The sequence below is a fragment of the Gorilla gorilla genome, chromosome 7 (assembly GCF_029281585.2).
Source record: "Gorilla gorilla gorilla isolate KB3781 chromosome 7, NHGRI_mGorGor1-v2.1_pri, whole genome shotgun sequence".
Taxonomy (NCBI): domain Eukaryota; kingdom Metazoa; phylum Chordata; class Mammalia; order Primates; family Hominidae; genus Gorilla; species Gorilla gorilla.
In genome coordinates this window covers 70,295,439-70,316,854 of record NC_073231.2, presented here as the reverse complement: position 1 = coordinate 70,316,854, position 21,416 = coordinate 70,295,439, and the positions used below count along the sequence as shown (strand labels likewise).

General features: G+C 34.5%; 1 protein-coding gene across 6 annotated transcripts in view; it reads left to right on the top strand.

The window, feature by feature from the left end:
• SNTG1 (syntrophin gamma 1) overlaps window positions 1-21,416 on the top strand; it is an 880,400-nt gene that overhangs the window by 578,533 nt on the left and 280,451 nt on the right. For all 6 annotated transcript variants that reach the window (XM_055349267.2, XM_019032962.4, XM_055349266.2 and 3 more), the window contains one exon: window positions 10,797-10,899. In XM_055349267.2, the coding sequence (XP_055205242.1) occupies window positions 10,797-10,899 (103 nt within the window). The remainder of the gene's footprint in view (window positions 1-10,796; window positions 10,900-21,416) is intronic.

Sequence of the window (21,416 nt, the reverse complement as noted above, 5' to 3'; positions counted from 1 at the left end):
ACTCTGCTGAGAATGATGGCGTCCAGCTTCATCCATGCCCCTGCAAAGGACATGAACTCATCCTTTTTTATGGCTGCATAGTATTCTATGGTGTATATGTGCCACATTTTCTTTATCCAGTCTATCATTGATGGGCATTTGGATTGTTTCCAAGTCTTTGTTGTTGTAAACAGTGCCACAATAAACATATGTGTGCATGTGTCTTTATGGTAGAATAATTTATAATCCTTTGGGTATATACCCAGTAATAGGATTGGTGGGTTAAATGGTATTTCTAGTTCTAGGTCCTTGAGGAATTGCCACACTGTCTTCCACAATGGTTGAACTAATTTACCTTCCCACCAACAGTGTAAAAGCAATCGTTCCTACTTCTCCACATCCTCTCCGGCATCTGTTGTTTCCTGAATTTTTTAGTGATTGCTATTCTAACCAGTGTGAGATGGTATCTCACTGTGATTTTAATTTGCATTTCTCTAATGAGGAGTGATGATGAGCTTTTCTTCATATGTTTGTTGGCCACATAAATGCGTTCTTTTGAGAAGTGTCTGTTCCTGTTCTTTGCCCACTTTTTGATGGAGTTGTTCTTTTCTAGTAAATTTGTTTAAGTTCTTTGTAGATTCTGGATATTAGTCCTTTGTCAGACGGATTGCAAAAATTTTCTCCCATTCTGTAGGTTGCCTGTTCATGCTGATGATAGTTTCTTTGGCTGTGCAGAAGCTCTTTAGTTTAATGAGACGTATTTGTCAATTTTGGCTTTTGTTGCCATTGCTTTTGGTGTTTTAGTCATGAAGTCTTTGCCCCTGCCTATGTCCTGAATGGTACTGTCTAGGTTTTCTTCTAGAGTTTTTATGGTTTTATGTATTACGTTTAAGTCTTTAATCCATCTTCAGTTAATTTTTGTATAAGGCATAAGGAAGGGATCCAGTTTCAGTTTTCTGCATACTGGTACCAAAACAGATATATAGACCAATGGAACAGAACGGAGGCCTCAGAAATAACACGACACATCTACAGGCATCTGATCTTTGACAAACCTGACAAAAACAAGCAATGGGGAAAGGATTCCCTATTTAATAAGTGGTGTTGGGAAAATTGGCTAGCCATATGCAGAAAACAGAACTCTTAAGATAGTAGAATACGCCGAAATACAAACGGCCATTTGGAGCATGATGGTACAACAAATTCCAATTTTGTTGTAATTTTTAAAGTTCTGGCACCTTCTATGCATATGATCCTTTAGATGATATATTCTGTACAGAGGAAGAACCAGATCATCCAACCAAAAACAAATGAATGGATGCCTTACATATTCCTGAATGAACTTTTGAAGAGCTTTTGAGAGGCTGACTTCAAACCGTGTAGGAAACTACATGGAAATTGTGCAGACTTTTCTGGGGCTTTTCTAATGTTTGTAATACTGTATTTAGGTTCTTTTCCTATTTTCTTTTAAGGAGTACATTTGGAAATTTAAAACAATTGGCAAACCTTCAATTAGTGTGTTAAATGCAGGAGACTTCTGTATTTTGGGCACCTTCCTAATACGCTTTATCATTTAGCACTTTGACGTGAGTGGTGTCGATTAAACATTTGACCAGTAACTATGTTTTTATAAATCTACTGTACAAATTATACAGAGTTTAAGATTTAAGATACAGCTTCTAAGGTCAACGCTGTATATATGTGTATAATTTTTAAAAAAGATTTTGTACATGGAAATTTTCTATTTATATATATAATATTTTTTACTTCTGTATATTGAGAGTATTTAGTATACTTTTATATAAATAAAGACAACTGGCAATTGCTGAAAAAAAAACAAAAATAATGAAACCATGTCAACTACAGTCAGGTACCAAATAAAGATGACCATTATCTCCATTATTTTTCAACAAATTTGATGAGTTCCAGCAAATACAGGTAAATAAAAAATTGACATTTCTTTTAGAAATATTAAAGAGAGCCCTAAGTTGGAGGGTTGTGGGGGATATGCCAGGGAATTTTTTTTTCTATTCCTACTTTTCTTAGAGTTTTCATTACGAATTGCTGCTCAATTTGACCAAACATCCTTTCAGAATCTTTAATTGAAGGGAGAAACATGTATATATGTATATATATACACACACACACACACATATATATACACATATATATGTACACACACACACAACTTGTTGAGGAAATTAATTATATTCATAATAATTCATGGATATTTATTCAGGATTTCTCTTTTGAAATGAAGACCACTTGCTCATAGCAAAATTTCATTTCTCACTTGCTGAATTCCATATGCTAATACTGTATTCAAAATACAGTATTGGCATATGTATTTATATTAATAACTGTCTCTTGTTTATTTTATTTATACTACTACATCTGCCTTTATTTTTAATTTTCATTTAAATTTACTTTAATAAAATGGTTTGAAGATACATGATTTTCTACTGGAATCATCTCTTCTTTAAGAATTAGATAAAACTCAGTTTTATCACTCTGTTCCTGATGCTTTTTCAAAGTAGAACTTTTATCAATTGTAAAATTTAAATTAACTTGCTTAATGGATCTTGAGCTACTCAGTTGGCCACATAACAATCAAAAGAAAAGAGAAAATGTTGCTTGAATCATTAAGGAAATCATCCTGGGATTACAACAAATGCTGAAACAGTATTTCCATAGCCACGTGAACTACCTAATAATGTATTTTACTTCAATTAGTTTAACTCAGAATGATATGTCTCTTTATACACTTTTATTACATAAAATCTTGTTTTAATTGAGTCTTTGAAAACAATGAATTATTTTCAGTCATAGCCTTAAATATTAAGTCATTACCTTAAGTAAGTACAATTTTATCAAATGTTTCAATATTCTTTTCTAACTAAAATAGGTGGCTCTTTTCTATATTGAAATTCAGTGATTTATTATTATTGTATTATGATTAGTTTCACTAAGATTTGTTATTTTTATTAGAGCTGAGAGCTGAAACTGCATTCTTAATTGTAATAAATAATTATCAAAATCAAACATTATTGCATAATTATACATTATTTTAGGCTGAAATTTTAGGAATTGTGAAATTTTAGGAATTCTGAAATTTTAAATTATTCATAGTTCTTTCTTTCATCATATAACCAGATGGACCTTCTTGTTGGGACTTTTCATTTTAAAAGACATAAAATTTAGAGTAGAAATGCCTATTGAAAGATTCCTATGTCATTTCTACATATTTATGAAGTACTTTTAAAAATTAAAATGCAGAAAAAAATAATAAAATGAATGAATACATACAATGCCTCCCCAGGAACATCACATTACCTTCCTTGAACTACTATGTTGACGATAATCTGACTCCCCATCCCTAATGTGACGTATTTCTGGCTTTTCCAGCTCTGTCCTGTATCCTGTGGTTGCAGCAACCAAGATGAGAGCTGATGTGTCTCAATCATGTCAAATTCTTTTTTTTTTTTTTTTGAGTTATTTCCTCCACGTTCCCAATTATATTTGACTTCACATAGTTGATTAACCCACTACTTCCAAAAGTTATGTGATAAGGTTTTCTTAGATGCAGCTCTATACCCTACTTTCCAGCTGGGTAATTGCTGCTGCTACACTTGATTTACTTTCCAATCCAACAGTAACAGCTCTTGTGAATATTACAGACTCATTTCTTGCTCAAATGCTTCTCTCTTAAGAAGGCCTTATCTCCTGCCCATGGCTAGCAACTGCCATGACCCTGTGAGCAATCTGCAGTTGTGAATGTATATACCTGCAGGAAAACACAGAAGGGCAGTATGCTCCCTCACCCTGCCACCAGAAGACTCCTCTGGAAACATGAATGTGCTAGTAGACACACAAATGGCAGGAGGACTCCCTAACCCTGGCATGAAAGCCTTTACGTTACAGTTTCAACCAAAGCTGTCACCCAGTAGTACCTGTAAAAAGCCAAGTTCTTATTTTTCCTTCAGTTCATAAATGACTGCATAAAAAAAGATACATTTATTTGGTTTCCACATATAGTCAGTATTTTAGAGTGAACAGTAAAGTGTGTTATAGTTTCTAGATTAGCCTAGTTATTTTATCTGTAAAGTGACCTGTTTCAAAATCAACCCTCAAAGTCATGTTTAAGATCCTTTTCAGATAGGATCCAGAATAAGGAAACAATTTACTATGTCAAGTGGGATGAGTCCAATATCTAAGTGACCGTTTTCCATCATTGTTACTAGCGGGCAGAAATACGTCAATCTGACTCTCTTAAGATCAAAATCTTACTTGATTTCCTGACATCATATGAGGCCAGTTAACTATGATCCTCACAAGCTAATCTTCCTGCCCTTGCTGTCTGTGAAGGGAGGTGTGTGCGTGTTTCCTGATGAGTGCTTAAAATATGCCTAGACAAAGCAGCAGTGCCCTCTTTTTATCAATTAAAAGCAAGCTCAGCTACGGGCATCCTTGGCTTTATATTGCAGGGCAGTGGCAGGTAGCTAAACTCCTCCTTAGAACCTCATAGAAGTTAGAATGGCCTCCAGGAGGAAAACAGAAAGGGCAAAGAACCAAAAAATGTTGTATGAACTTTTCTTCTTAATAGATGAATGGAACTTAAGAGCTTTCAGTTCATGAACTGAGTCATCAGATTTGTAGTGGTTTTAATATTAGATTAAATGCATAAATATCTATTTGAATTTAATTTCTCTTTTCTGTTCTTATTGATTGTCACCATTTATCAACCCTCTTGCTTGGGTACTCATCTATAGCAGTTTGAGAGAATAACTGTGCTAATACTCTATCTGATTAAAATTCACGACATTTTATTTGAATTATGAAATGTGAATGAAAGTAAAAAGGACAACTGGATTTATTGGTTATTTCTTATTTGGCAGGAATAATTCGTTCATTATTATTCAAGATATAGAACCTGTATTTTCCAACCTGACAGTATCAGGCTGATATAATATGCATTTAAAGCATAGAAGAAAAATTGAAAAAAAAAAACACTATCTCAATCCTATTCCCTGAAAAGATTAATAAGCCTGCATTAATTAAGAAATGTGTATTTGTCAAGACTTAAAATTATGATTACACAGATACTCATAAGTGACCTTATATTTTAAAAACTCATTATCTCTTTAGGGTGAGATTTTACTATTGTTTAACGTTCTTATATTCTTCACTTATACTTGAAAAAAACTTTAAGATTGCAGCACAAATACAAAGCTTTAAAAGTAAAGCAACTGCCCAATGCCTATTTCATAGGCAACCATATTTAACCTATACATGTCATATTTTTCCCATATCTATACCCATATTTACATATTTACATATTCCCATATTTACATACTTATTCAAAATTGATTTTCATACCATTATTTCTTTTTGTTTAATCCTAGATATTATCTATTGTACACTTAATATACAATATGAGTACTTAGCTATTTTTTTCCACTGCCCCATATATTTTAATTTATCAGAAATTCCCAATAGAGTCACATAATATTGATTATATCAATATATAGAGGTTATAATATAATGTCAATACAAATACATAAGCCAAGTTCATAAATTCATTCTAAGCCAAAAAAAAGTAAAAGAAAAAACACTGGAAATTTCAATGAGATTGTCCTAAATCTATAGAAAAATAGGGCAGAATTGTTATCTTCACAGAACTGTGTCCAGCAATCCGTGACATAGAATACCCACCAACACAATCAAGGTAATAAAATACTCATTTACCCTAAAAGTTTAATCTTGCCACTGGATAATCTGTCCTTCTGCCTCTTCGCTTATCCCCATTCCCTGAACAATCACTAATCTGCTTTGTGGCACTATACATTTGTTTACATTTTCTACAATTTTATGTAAATGTAATCATATAATAGTATGTTTTCTGGCTTCTTTCACTAAATATAATTATTTTATATTTATTCACCTGGTATCATGTACCCATCACTCATTGCTTTTTTTCTTGTTATGTGGAGTCACATTCCATTATAAGGATATATCTCAGTTTGTCTACCCATTTACCTTTTGATGGGCATTTGAGTTTTCTAAATTTTCTGATTAAAAATACAGCTGCTATGAATATTCATGAAAAGTATTTGTAAGGACATTTACTCTGATTTCTCTTGGATAAATTTCTAAAAATTAATTTACTGGATCATGTAGTATGGCTTGTTTCAATTTTATGAAATTGCTAAATTATTTTCCAAAATCATTGTGACATTTTCAAATTTTATTCTTAGTCTCTAAGCATTCCAGTTCCTCCAAAACCTTACACACACTTAGTATGTGAGGCATACATAATTTGGACATTTCAGAAGGTTTATAATGGTATCTCATTATAGTTTTAATTTACATTTCACTAATTGCTATTATGTTAAGCATATTTTAATGCACTAATTTGCCTTGAACATAAGTTCAAGGATATACCTGCTTAAGATTTTTTCTCATGTTTTATTAGGTGTTTGTATTATTATTGAGTTTTGAGTGTTCTGAAATATATTCCAAGTATATATTATTTATCAGAAAAAGATTTACAAATATTTTCTCAGTTTGTGACTTTCTTAAAAGTATATTGCATAGAAAAGAATGGTTCAATTTTGATTACTCCCAACTTAACAATTTGTGTTTTTATTGGATGTACTTTTGGATTAATAACTACAAAAATAAATCCTGCCTTAATGCCACAATGGTTTTCTCCAAAGTTTACTTCTAGAAGTTTTATAAGCTTAGACTTTACATTCAGGTAATTGATTCACTCTGAGTTAGTATTAGTACGTCGTGCAAGGTATAGCTCAAAGCTCGTTTTCTTTTCTAATGAGGATTTGAAGTAGTCCCAGCACAATTTGTTAAAAAGACTTTACTTTCTCTACTCCATTGCAACATTGTTGAAAAATTGTTGTTTATTTTTGTTTGCATTTATTTCTGGACATATATTATATTAATTATATTACATTATATCATGTTATATTATTATTTTATTTTACTTTATCTATCTTTTTGATAACACAATGTCTTGATGATTATAGTTTCTTTATATCTCTTAAAATCAAACGATGTTGGTTTAATAGCTTTGCTTTGATTTTCCAAAGGTGATTTGGTTATCCTGGATTTTTTAAATTTCCACATGAATTTTAATAACAGTTTGTCAATTTCTATAAAAAAGTCTGCTGGGATTTCCATATGTCAATTAGGTTTGATAAATGTTGAGTCTTGTGACACATATATTTAAATGTTTAAAAATTACTCATAGCAATGTTTTGTATACAGGGCTTTTACTACTTTTGTTAGATTGTTACATAAATATTTCATGGTTTTGGTGATTTTATAGTTTTTTAAACCAGAAATTCTGATTGTTTATAAAGCAATGTGATTATTTTATATTTATCTTATTTCCTGAAACTCTGCTAAAAAGATTAGTTATGATTAGTTCCAGGAGCTTTTTCTTTTTTTTTTTTTTTGGTAGATTCTAATGCACTTTTTGTAAGCCATCATGTCATCTGCAGATAGAGGCTTTTATTCCTTCTTTCCAAATATAGATGCCTAATTTTTTTCTCTATATTGTCCTGCTAGTACCTTTACGGAAATGTTGACTAAAAGTAGACAGTGTGGACACTCTTTTATTTTTTCTAAACTTAGGTCGTTAAGGCCTTTAGTCTTTTACCATTTAGTAATGATATTACCTGTAGGTTTTTTTTTTTATAGCTTCCGTATGCCAGTTTGAGGAAGTTCCGTTCTACCATTACTTTGCTGAAAGTGTTCAACAGATATGAATTTTGAATATTGACAAATATTTTTTGATATTTCAACTTAGGTTTTTATGTGGTTAATTACACCAGTTGATCTTCTAATGTTAAACCAACCTTGTATTCCTGGATTAAACTCCATTTGTTCATTTTGTATTATCTGATTTGCATTGATCATGTTGTATTGTTTGATTTGTTAAAATATTTAATAATGTTTACATAAGTCCTTTATCTGGCTCCTTTTAAAAGTTTTAAAAGTTTGTTCCTTTTTATCTTTAGTTTGCAATATTTTAATTATAATGTGTCTTAGTGTAGATTTATTTGGCAGGATCCTTTTGAGGTTTGTTAAGCTTCTTAAATCTGTGGGCTCATGTCTGTCATCCAATTCGAGAAATTTTCAGACATTATATGTTTAAATACTCTTTCAGTCCCTCTTCTTTCTCCTCTCCTCTGCGACTCATATGATATGCATTTTATACATTTTGTTACTATCCTTCAGGTTACTTTTTCTTTTTTTTTTTTTGGTCTATATACTCTATTGTTCGGATAGGGTGAATTCTATTATTCTGTCCTCATCTTTGTTAATTCTACTCTCTCTCATTCCTACTTTGTTATTGAACTATTCCCAAGTGATTTTAAAATTTATGAAAAAATATTCGTATAATATCTATTTGGATATTATAACATAACTTTTTTTGGCTGAGATTTTATAATTTTTCACTTGAATCAAAAAAACTTGTAATTTCTTATGGCAACATTTTTGTTGATTGCTTCAAAATCCTTGTCAGAGAGTTCCAATATGTGATTTATCTCATTGGTATTAGTAGATTATTTCTTCCCTTTAAAATTGTGATTTTTCTGGTTCTCAATATGACATAATTTTTACTATATCCTGGTCATTTTGTTTATTATATTAGGTGACTCTGCCTCTTACTTGAGATTTCTTTTTTTAAACAGAAATTTACCGTTTAGCTGACGGGTTTGTGGTCCATGGTTCCATTTACAATACATGTTTTAGAGCCGTTTGGTGCTGCTTTGTTCTGACTGATTTATCTCGTGTCACTGGGCACCCACTGTTCCCTGCTGGGATTGTTTGAAGGGATGGAAAAAGCTTTCCCAGGTCAGTGCTGGTTATGGAGGGTTCCTCCCTGCTGTAGAGGAGGTAGGATAATGGGGACCTTGGAGCAGGTCTATCTTTGTTGGTACTCTCCACTAGGATGGTGTCTCTAGGCAGGGGAGGATAGTCTCAGGATCGTGACAAAGTGGCCTCCCTCACTGGGCACGTATGAGGAGGTACCCCTGCCAATGATCCTGGTTACACAGTGCTTCTGAGTGGGGCAGAGTATTCTCAGGCCCAGGGGGAAGGCTAGCACTTCTGCTGGCTTCCCGTTGTCACCGCTCACTGATGTTTGCTGCCTTGCCTGGTATTAATGCGGCTCCTTTAAAATCCAGAGGTGGCATGAGCCTATATAGCGTGCTTTCTGTTTTAATGATGGGGCTGAGAAAGTGTCCGGCCTGTTTGGTGTTCCTCTGGTGGAGCAGGTAAGGTATCCGGCCTCTGTGCTGTCCAGTGCTGGCCTGAGACCCCTAATCAGATTTTCCTTCTCCTTCTGTCTTTCAGAGTTCTTATTTGGTTGTCTTTTGTATTTTCTTCAGTGTTTACAGTTGTACTTCTTGGGGAGGAGCAGAGAGAGATGAGCCTGTGCGTTTTTTGTTTGTTTGTTTGTTTGCTTGTTTGTTTTTCTCACGGAGTTTCGCTCTTGCTGCCCAGGCTGGAGTGCAGAGGTGCGGTCTCGGCTCGCTGCAACCTCCGCCTCCCGGGTTCAAATGATTCTCCTGCCTCAGCCTCCCGAGTAGCTAGGATTACAGACGCCTGCCACGAAGACAGGCTAATTTTTTTTTTTTTTTTTTTTTTTTTTGTATTTTTAGTAGAGTCGGGGTTTCACCATTTTGGCTAGGCTGGTCTCGAACTCCAGATCTCAGATGATCCGACTGCCTCGGTCTCCCAAAGTACTGGGATTGCAGGCATGAGCCACCATGCCCAGCCATCTGTGCCATCTTGTCAGGGCCAGAAGTCATTCTAAATTGGTTTTAAGTAGCCAATTCTTTAATTGCGGTTGAACAATTTTTCTATGTATTTAACAAGATATATTTCCATGTTTATTAACTGCTTTTTCACTGATTATCCTTATTTTACATGATAGTTTAAAATTATAAACATATTAATATCTTTTTCAGGTGTGTTTGCTATAAATAACTCTTCAGCTTCTTGTTCTTTTAATTTTTTTAGTTTTAAAATTTTTACATGGCTTATATTTTTGGATATGATTCTTGGAGAAATTGAAATTATTTTAACTGGAAGAACTAGACTTACTAATTCTATATTTTAAAAAATGTTGAGAGTTATTGATAATAACAGACTTCAACATTATATTACAACTGATGCTATTGATAATAACAGGTTTGCAGGGAAAAGAAAAGAAAATATTAAGTAGAATATGTAATGCCTATTTATTTTTTGCAAGAGGATTAGAGTGAATTGGGTCAATTTGCTTTAATCTGAATTAGTACTCTGGTCAATATTGGCAGAATCAGATTTTTATGCTTTTAGAATCATTTTCTCTTATATCTTAGCCTATTTTATGTTACATAACATATGCACCAAAGCTTATCCAATATACTGGTGCAAAATAGGTGCTCAACAATTATTAATAATTTACCAATAAATACAGTGACCTGAACATTCTATCTGCCTTTCTGTGGACTTCTTGATTCCTCATATTGCCTAATATAGACCATAAGCTCAGGAAGACCTCAACAAGTATGAATGGAAGATTCACGCTGTGTATAAACAGGTGATCACAGAATGTGACAAGAGGATGAACATTGATGGCTCTTACTGCAATGATAAATAATTAGCTCCCTCTATCTTTTATAAAATGTTTCTGAATACTAGGGAAAAATGGAAGGTGGAAGAAACAACCAGTAATTTCAAGGCTTTGCCATCATATAACATGATACATGTAATGATGATTGTATTCTTTTTATTCCTTTTTTCAGGTTCAGGTTCTTCGGAATGCTGGAGAAGAAGTGACTCTAACAGTGTCATTTTTAAAAAGAGCACCTGCTTTCCTCAAACTCCCATTGAATGAAGATTGTGCATGTAAGCATTTATAAAGAATAGATAAAAGTGCTCACATCATTATAGTTACATAATTATTATTTTGACAATAATTGGTGATTTCTTCTTAAAGTTGAGATTTTTGCCTGACTGTAAACATTTTTATATTACAAAGTGTTCTACTAACCTTTATGGAAAGGGAACAGATGTTATTTTTCTTGAAGAATAGATTCACCACATTACAGTTTTTTCTAACCTACAATTGGAGAAGTATTATTTGTTTTAAAAATAGGCATATCAAATATCATGTATGCATTATGTATGTCTATTAAATTTCATCAGAATATTTGGTGAATGTATTTTCTCTAACTAAAAATTAATACTAAACAAGAATATGTGCTTAAGTTATTCTGATGAGAGAAGATGAAAAAAAGTGTTTGCCTTTGAGGGAATGTACTAATTTACATAGAACTACTTAAAAAGTTATTTGTCAATTTTATTTTCCTGTTCCATTTTCTAAAACGAAATGTATATTATCTAATGCTTTTGCTGAAAAATTGAAGAATAATATATTTTTCACTGAGACATAATTTGTATGCAATAAAATGCAAAGATCTTGCACAGTCGGATCAGTTCTGAAAAGGCACTCATTTGCTTAATCCACTTCTTACAATCATAAAACTGTTCCCAGTAAATAACAGCCCAGAAATGACTACTCACTTACACTCTCTTCTTCATACATCATTTTGCCTCTTCTAGAACTTTACAGAATGGAATTATACTTTATTTTTTATTCTGGCTTCTTTCATTATGAATAATTTCCTTCAGATTCACTTATTTCTTAGATTCACATATTTCTTAGTTTGTTCATTTATATTGCTGTTTATTTTGCTGTTTATTATTCCATTGTATGAATGTACTACATTTACTAATGATCTTTCTGTTGAAGATACCAGCACTGTTCCCAGTATTTTGCTATAATAAATAAAGCTGCTGGAAACGTTCTTTTATTTAACTTTTATTTTAAGTTCAGGGATACAAGTGCAGGGTTGTTACATAGGTAAACTTTTGTCATGGGGGTTCGTTGTACACAAACCAGTTATTGAAATTAGTACCCATTAGTTATTTATCCTGATCCTGTCCCTCCTCCCACCCTACATCCCACTGAAAGGCCACAGTGTGTGTGGTTCTCCTCTATTTGTCTATGTGTTCTCATCAAATAGCTCTCACTTGTAAGTGAGAATGTGAAGTATTTGGTTTTCTGTTCCTGTGTTAATTTGCTAGGGATAATGGCCTCCAGCTCCATCCATCCATGTCCCTGCAGTGGACATGATCTCATTCTTTTTTATGGTGACATAGTATTCCATGGTGTATATGTACAACATTTTTGTTATCCAGTCTATCACTAATAGGCATTTAGGTTGATTCTATGTCTTTACTATTGTGAATAGTGCTGCAATGAACATACACATGCATGTGTCTTTATAATAGAATGATTTATATGTATTGGGTATATACCATTTGACCCAGCAATCCCATCACTGGAAGCTTCTTCTATAAGGCTTTTGGCAGTTTTGTAATTTTATTTTATTACAATAAGTACTTAGGAATTGAATTGCTGAGTGACTAGAAAGATGTATAATTAACTTGTTAATAAATTGCCACATTTAGGGGGGTGCAGTGGCCCATGCGTGTAATCCCAGCATTTTGAGAGGCTGAGGCCAGCAGATCACCTAAGCTCAGGAGTTCAAGACCAACTTGAACAACATGGCAAAATGCCATCTCTACCAAAAATACAAAAAAAAAAACAAAATAGCCAGGCATGGTAGCATGTGCCTGTGGTTCCAGCTACTTGGCAGGCTGAGGTGGGAGGATGGCTTGAGCCTGGTAGGCTGAGGATGCAGTGAGCTGAGATCGTGCCACTGTACTCCAGCCTGGGTGACAGAGTAAGACCCCATCTCAAAAATAAATAAATAATTAATTAAAATAAATAAACTGTGAAATTTATTTCCAAAGTGAGCATGCTATTTATTGTGGTAAATAGCACATAACATAAAATTTACCATCTTTACCATTTTAAGTGTTCAGAAGAGTAGTCTTAAGTCTATGTACATTATTGTGTAACATATCACCAGAAACTTTTGATATTGCAAAATGGAAATTCTATACCCCTTAAACAATTCCCTATTTTCCCCAGACCCACCCACTGGCAAACACCATTGTATTTTGTTTATAAGAATTTGACTACTTTAGACACCTTATGCACTTGGAATAATCCAGTATTTTCTTTTGGCGATTAGCTTATTTCATTTAGCATAATGTCCTTAAGACTCATCTATGTTGTAGAATAGGACAAAATTTAATTCCTATTTAAGATTGAATTACATTCTTTCATATGCATATACCACATATTCTTTATTCAGCCCTCAAACAGTGAGCGTTTAGATTGGTTCCACATCTTTGTTATTGTGAATAATGCTGCAATGAACATGAGTGTACAAATATCATTCACAACTCTGCTTTCGGTTATTTTGGATACATACTCAGAAGTGGGATTCCTGGATCACATGTTAATTCTATTTTTAATTTTTTGAAGAATGACCATACTGTTTTCCATAGTAGCTGCATCATTTTACACTCTAAAGTAACAGGCATAGCTTCCAATTTCTGCATATCCTCACCAGCACTTCTTATTTTCTGTTTTTTTGCTTTGTTTTGTTTTGGTTTTGGTAGTGGCCATTCTAATTGTTGTCAGATGATAACTCACTGTGGTTTTGATTTGAATTTCCCTGATAATCAGTAATGTTAAGCGTCTTTTCACATATTTATTGGCCATTTGCATATTTTCTTTGAAGACATTTCTATTGAAGTCTACTATCCAGTTTTAAATCTGGTTATTTGTTTTGCTGTTGTTGAGTTGTAACAATTCTTCAGATACTCTGGCTATTAACGTATTACCAGACATATGGTTTGAAAATATTTTCTCCCATTTCAAAGGTTGCTGTTTCACTCTGTTGATCATTTTATTTATTTTACAAAATTTTTAATTCTTCTGTAGTCAAGTCTATTTTTGCTTCTAATGCCTGTGTTTTTGGTGTCATATTCAGAAAATAATTGCCAAATCCAATGTCATAAAGATTTTTCTCTAATTTTTCTGCTAGGATTTTTTACAGCTCAAATCTAATGTTTAGGTATTTGATTTGTGTTGAGTCAATTTTTATACATAGTATAAGGTAAGTGCCCAACATTCTTTTGCATGAGGATATCCAGTTTTCCAAATACAATTAATTGAAGAGAAGACTATTCTTTCCCTATTGTATAACCTTAACATGCTTGTTTAAAATAATTTCATCACATATTGAGGGTTAATTTTGGGATTATTCCGTTCCATTGTTCTGTGTGTCTGCATTAATGCCAGCACCACATTGTTTTGATTATTGCAGCTTTGTAATGTATCTTGAGTTCAGAAAGTGTAAAGCCCTAGCTCTGTTTTTCTTTCTCAAGAATTTTTGACTATTCAGAATTCGTTGAGGTTTCGTATGAAGTTTAGGATAGTTTTTCTATTTCTGCAAAATAATACCATAGAGATTTTGATAGGGATTGCATTGAACCTGTAGATTGCATTGCTTAGCATGAACATTTTAACAATATTAATTCTTCCAATGTATCAGCATGGGATGTCTTTCTATTTATTTGTTTCATCTTTAATTTCTCAATGATATTTTGTAGTTTTCAGTGTAAAGACTTTAAAATTTTGGGTGAGATTATTCCTAATTATTCTTTTTGATGCTATTATCAATAAAATTGGTTTTTTTATTGTTAATGGATAGAAACAACTGAATTTTTATGTTGTCTATTCTGCATCTTCCTTAAACTTGTTTATTAGATCTAACATTTTTGTGAGTGTGTTTAGACTTTAGAGTTTTCTACATTTAAGCTAATATCTGTAAACAAAGATAATTTAACTTCTTCATTTGAATTTGGGTGACTTTTATTTCTTAGTCTTGCCTAATTGCTTCTGGCTAGAACTTTTGGTTGTATGTTGAATAGAAGACTTGAGAGTGGGCATCCTTGCCTTATTCTTAATCTTAGAGGGAAAGCTTTCAGTTTTCCATTATTCAGTATAATGTTAGCTATGGGCTTTTTATATATGAATGACCTTTATTATGTAGAGGTAATTTCCTTCTATTCCTAGTTTGTAAAATGTATTATGTTTCAAATTGTGAAAATGTTGAATTTGGCAAATGCTTTTTTCTTCATCAACTGAGGTGACTATGTGGGATTTTTTTTTCTGCCATTCTGTTATTGTGATGTGTTAATTACATAGATAGATTTTTTTTCATGTTGAACCATCCTTGCATTTCAGGAATAAGTCACACTTGATCATGGTGTATAATCTTTTAAATTTGTAGTTGAATTCAGTTTTTTAGTATCTTTTTGAGGACTTATGCATTAATATTCATCAGGAATATTGGTTTGTAGTTTTATTTTTTGTAGTATCTTTGATTGGTTTTGGTATCTGGGTAATGTTCACTTCAAGCTGGAAACTGCTTTCCCCTCATCAAATTTTTTTGAAAGAGTATGAGAAGGATCAGTGCTAATTCCTCTTTAAATGCTAGGTAAAGTTCTACAGTAAAACCATCATGTCGTGGGCCCTTCGTTTTTTGTGAGGAATTTATTAATGATTCAATTTCCTTACTAGTTCTATGTCTGTCTGTATTTTTTGTTTCTTCATAATTGATTGTTGGTATGTCACATATTTCTAGAAGGTTATCTATTTTTTCTAGATTATTCAGTTTGTTGGCACATAATTGTCCATATTACTCTTTAACAATCATTTTGGTTTTTGTGGCATCAGTTGTAATGTCTACTATTTCATTTCTCTTTTTTATTATACTTTAAGTTTTAGGGTACATGTGCACAATGTGCAGGTTAGTTACATAAGTATACATGTGCCATGTTGGTGTGCTGCACCCATTAACTCATCATTTAACATTAGGTGTATCTCCTAATGTTATCGCTCCCCCCTCCCCACACCCCAAAACAAGCCCTGGTGTGTGATGTTCCCCTTCCTGTGTCCATGTGTTCTCATTGTTCAATTCCCACCTTCATTTCTTTTTTTTTATTATACTTTAAGTTTTAGGGCACATGTACACAACGTGCAGGTTAGTTACATATGTATACATGTGCCATGTTGGTGTGCTGCCCCCATTAACCCATCATTTAACGTTAGATATATCTCCTAATGCTATCCCTCCCTGCTCCCCACACCCTGCAACAGGCCCCAGTATGTGATGTTCCCCTTCCTGTGTCCATATGTTCTCACTGTTCAGTTCCTACCTATGAGTGAGAACAAGCAGTGTTTGGTTTTTTGTCCTTGTGATAATTTGCTGAGAATTATAGTTTCCAGCTTCATCCATGTCCTTACAAAAGACATGAACTCATCATTTTTAATGGCTGCATAGTATTCCATGGTGTATATGTGCCACATTTTCTTAATCCAGTCTATCATTGTTGGATATTTGGCTTGGTTCCAAGTCTTTGCTATTGTGAATAGTGCCACAATAAACATATGTGTGCATGTGTCTTTATAGCAGCATGACTTATAATCCTTTGGGTATATACCCAGTAATGGGATTGCTGGGTCAAATGGTATTTCTCGTTCTAGATCCCTGAGGAATCGCCACACTGACTTCCACAATGGTTGAACTAGTTTACAGTCCCACCAACAGTGTAAAGTTTTCCTATTTCTCCACATCCTCTCCAGTACCTGTTGTTTCCTGACTTTTTAATGATTGCCATTCTAACTGGTGTGAGATGGTATCTAATTGTGGTTTTGATTTGCATTTCTCTGATGGCCAGTGATGATGAGCATTTTTTCATGTGTCTGTTGGCAGCATAAATGTCTTCTTTCAAGAAGTATCTGTCCATATCCTTCACCCACATTTTGATGGGATTGTTTGTTTTTTTCTTGTAAATTTGTTTGAGTTCATTGCAGATTCTGGATATTAGCCCTTTGTCAGATGAGTAGGTTGCAAAAATTTTCTCCCCTTCTCTAGGCTGCCTGTTCAGTCTGATGGTGGTTTCTTTTGCTGTGCAGAAGCTCTTTAGTTTAATTAGATCCCATTTGTCAATTCTGGCTTTTGTTGCCATTGCTTTTGGTGTTTTAGCCATGAAGTCCTTGCCCATGCCTATGTCCTGAATGGTATTGCCTAGGTTTTCTTCTAGGGTTTTTATGGTTTTAGGTCTAACATTTAAGTCTTTAATCTACCTTGAATTAATTTTTGTATAAGGTGTAAGGAAGGGATCCAGTTTCAGCTTTCTACATATGGCTAGCCAGTTCTCCCAGCAACATTTATTAAATAGGGAATCCTTTCCCCATTTCTTGTTTTTGTCAGGTTTGTCAAAGATCAGATAGTTGTAGATATGCGGCATTATTTCTGAGGGCTCTGTTCTGTTCCATTGGTCTATATCTCTATTTTGGTACCAGTACCATGCTGTTTTGGTTACTGTAGCCTTGTAGTTTGAAATCAGGTAGCGTGATGCCTCCAGCTTTGTTCTTTTGGCTTAGGATTGACTTGGCGATGTGGGCTCTTTTTTGGTTCCATATGAACTTTAAAGTAGTTTTTTCCAATTCTGTGAAGAAACTCATCAGTAGCTTGATGGGGATGGCATTGAATCTATAAATTACCTTGGGCAGTATGGCCATTTTCACGATATTGATTCTTCCTACCCATGAGCGTGGAATGTTCTTCCGTTTGTTTGTATCCTATTTTATTTCATCGAGCAGTGGTTTGTAGTTCTCCTTGAAGAGGCCCTTCACATCCCTTGTAAGTTGGATTCCTAGGTATTTTATTCTCTTTGAAGCAATTGTGAATGGGAGTTCACTTATGATTTGGCTCTCTGTCTGTTATTGGTGGGTAAGAATGCTTGTGATTTTTGCACATTGATTTTGTATCCTGAGACTTTGCTGAAGTTGCCTATCAGCTTAAGGAGATTTTGGGCTGAGACGATGGGGTTTTCTAAATATACAATCATGTCATCTGCAAGCAGGGACAATTTGACTTCCTCTTTTCCTAATTGAATACCCTTTATTGCCTTCTCCTGCCTGACTGCCCTGGGCAGAACTTCCAACACTATGTTGAATAGGAGTGGTGAGAGAGCATCCCTGTCTTGTGCCAGTATTCAAAGGGAATGCTTCCAGTTTTTGCTCATTCAGTAGACTATTGGCTGTGGGTTTGTCATAGATAGCTCTTATTTATTTGAGATACGTCCCATCAATAACTAATTTATTGAGAGTTTTTAGCATGAAGGATTGTTGAATTTTGTCAAGGCCTTTTTTGCATCTATTGACATAATCATATGTTTTTTGTTGTTGGTTCTGTTTATATGCTGGATTATGTTTGTTGATTTGCATATGTTGAACCAGCCTTGCATCCCAGGGATGAAGCCTACTTGATCATGGTGGATAAGCTTTTTGATGTGCTGCTGGATTTGGTTTGCCAGTATTTTATTAAGGATTTTTGCATTGATGTTCATCAGGGATATTGGTCTAAAATTGTCTTTTTTTGTTGTGTCTCTGCCAGCCTTTGTTATCAAGATGATGCTGGCCTCATAAAATGAGTTAGGGAGGATTCCCTCTTTTTCTATTGATTGGAATAGTTTCAGAAGGAATGGTACCAGCTCCTCTTTGTACCTCTGGTAGAATTCAACTGTGAATCCATCTGGTCCTGGACTTTTTTTGGTTGGTAAGCTATTAATTATTGCCACAATTTCAGAGCCTGTTTTTGGTCTATTAAGAGATTCAACTTCTTCCTGGTTTAGTCTTGGGAGGGTGTATGTGTCTAGGAATTTATCCATTTTTTTCTAGGTTTTATAGTTTATTTGTGTAGAGGTGTTTATAATATTCTCTGATGGTAGTTTGTATTTCTGTGGGATTGGTGGTGATATCCCCTTTATCATTTTGTATTGTGTCTGTTTGATTCTTCTCTCTTTTCTTCTTTATTAATCTTGCTAGCAGTCTATCAATTTTGTTGATCTTTTCAAAAAACCAGCTCCTGGATTCATTGATTTTTCGAACAGATTTTTGTGTCTCTATTTCCTTCATTTCTGCTCTGATCTTAGTTATTTCTTGCTTTCTGCTAACTATTGAATGTGTTTTCTCTGGCTTCTCTAGTTCTTTTAACTGTGATGTTAAGGTGTCAATTTTAGAACTTTCCTGCTTTCTCTTGTGGGCATTTAGTGCTATAAATTTCCCTCTACACACGGCTTTGAATGTGTCCCAAAGATTCTGGCATGTTGTGTCTTTCTTCTCATTGGTTTCAAAGAACATCTTTATTTCTGCCTTCATTTAGTTATGTACCCAGTAGTCATTCAGGAGCAGGTTGTTCAGTTTCCATGTAGTTGAGCAGTTTTGAGTGAGTTTCTTAATCCTGAGTTCTAGTTTGATTGCACTGTGGTCTGAGAGACAGTTTGTTATAATTTCTGTTCTTTTACATTTGCTGAGGAGTGCTTTACTTCCAACTATGTGGTCAATTTTGGAATAGGTGTGGTGTAGTGTTGAAAAGAATGTATATTCTGTTGATTCGGGGTGGAGAGTTCTGTAGATGTCTATTAGGTCTGCTTGGTACAGAGCTGAGTTCAATTCCTGGATATCCTTGTTAACTTTCTGTCTCGTTGATCTGTCTCATGTTGACAGTGGGGTGTTAAAGTCTCCCATTATTATTGTGTGGGAGTCCAAGTCTCTTTGTAGGTCTCTAAGGACTTGCTTTATGAATCTGGGTGCTCCTGTATTCAGTGCATATATATTTAGGATAGTTAGATCTTCTTGTTGAATTAATCCCTTTACCATTATGTAATGGCCTTCTTTGTCTCTGTTGATCTTTGTTTGTTTAAAGTCTGTTTTATCAGAGACGAGGATTGCAACCCCTGCCTTTTTTTGTTTTCCATTTGCTTGGTAGATCTTCCTCCATCCCTTTATTTTGAGCCTATGTGTGTCTTTGCACGTGAGGTGGGTTTCCTGAATACAGCACACTGATGGGTCTTGACTCTTTATCCAATTTGCCAGTCTGTGTCTTTTAATTGGAGCATTTAGCCCATTTACATTTAAGGTTAATATCGTTGTGTGTGGATTTGATCCTGTCATTATGATGTTAGCTGGTTATTTTGCTCGTTAGTTGATGCAGTTTCTTCCTAGCCTCGATGGTCTTTACAATTTGGCATGTTTTTGCAGTGGCTGGTACCGGTTTTTCCTTTCCATGTTTAGTGCTTCCTTCAGGAGCTCTTTTAGTGCAGGCCTAGTGGTGACAAAATCTCTCAGCATTTACTTGTCTGTAAAGGATTTTATTTCTCCTTCACTTATGAAGCTTAGTTTGGCTGGATATGAAATTCTGGGTTGAAGATTCTTTTCTTTAAGAATGTTGAATATTGGCCCCCAGTCTCTTCTGGCTTGCAGAGTTTCTACCGAGAGATCAGCTGTTAGTCTGATGGGCTTCCCTTTGTGGGTAACCCGACATTTCTCTCTGGCTGCCCTTAACATTTTTTCCTTCATTTCAACTTTGGTGAATCTGACAATTATGTGTCTTGGAGTTGCTCTTCTCGAGGAGTATCTTTGTGGTGTTCTCTGTATTTCCTGAATTTGAATGTTGGCCTGCCTTGCTAGATTGGGGAAGTTCTCCTGGATAATATCCTGCAGAGTGTTTTCCAACTTGGTTCCATTCTCCCCATCACTTTCAGGTACATCAATCAGATGTAGATTTGGTCTTTTCACATAGTCCTATATTTCTTGGAGGCTTTGTTCATTTCTTTTTATTCTTTTTTCTCTACACTTCTAGCTTCATCTCATTCATTTGATCTTCCATCATTGATACCCTTTCTTCCAGTTGATCGAATCGGCTACTGAGGCTTGTGCATTCGTCATGTAGTTCTCGTACCTTGGTTTTCAGCTCCATCAGGTCCTTTAAGGACTTCTCTGCATTGGTTATTTTAGTCAGCCATTCATCTAATGTTTTTTCAAGGTTTTTAACTTCTTTGCCATGGGTTCGAACTTCCTGCTTTAGCTTGGTGTAGTTTGATCATCTGAAGCCTTCTTCTCTCAACTCATCAAAGTCGTTCTCAATCCAGCTTTGTTCCGTTGCTTGTAAGGAGCTGTATTCCTTTGGAGGAGGAGAGTCACTCTGATTTTTAGAGTTTCCAGTTTTTCTGCTCTGTTTTTTACCCATCTTTATGATTTTATCTACCTTTGGTCTTTGATGATGGTGATGTACAGATGGGGTTTTGGTGTGGATGTCCTTTTTGTTTGTTAATTTTCCTTCTAACAGTCAGAACCCTCAGCTGCCGGTCTGTTGGAGTTTGCTGGAGTTCCACTCCAGACCCTGTTTGCCTGGGTATCAGCAGTGGAGGCTGCAGAAGAGCGGATATTGGTGAGCAGCAAATGTCACTGCCTGATCATTCCTCTGGAAGTTTTGTCTCAGAGGAGTACCTGGCCGTTTGAGGTGTCAGTCTGCCCCTACTGGGGGGTGTCTCTCAGTTAGGCTACTCAGGAGACAGGGACCCACTTG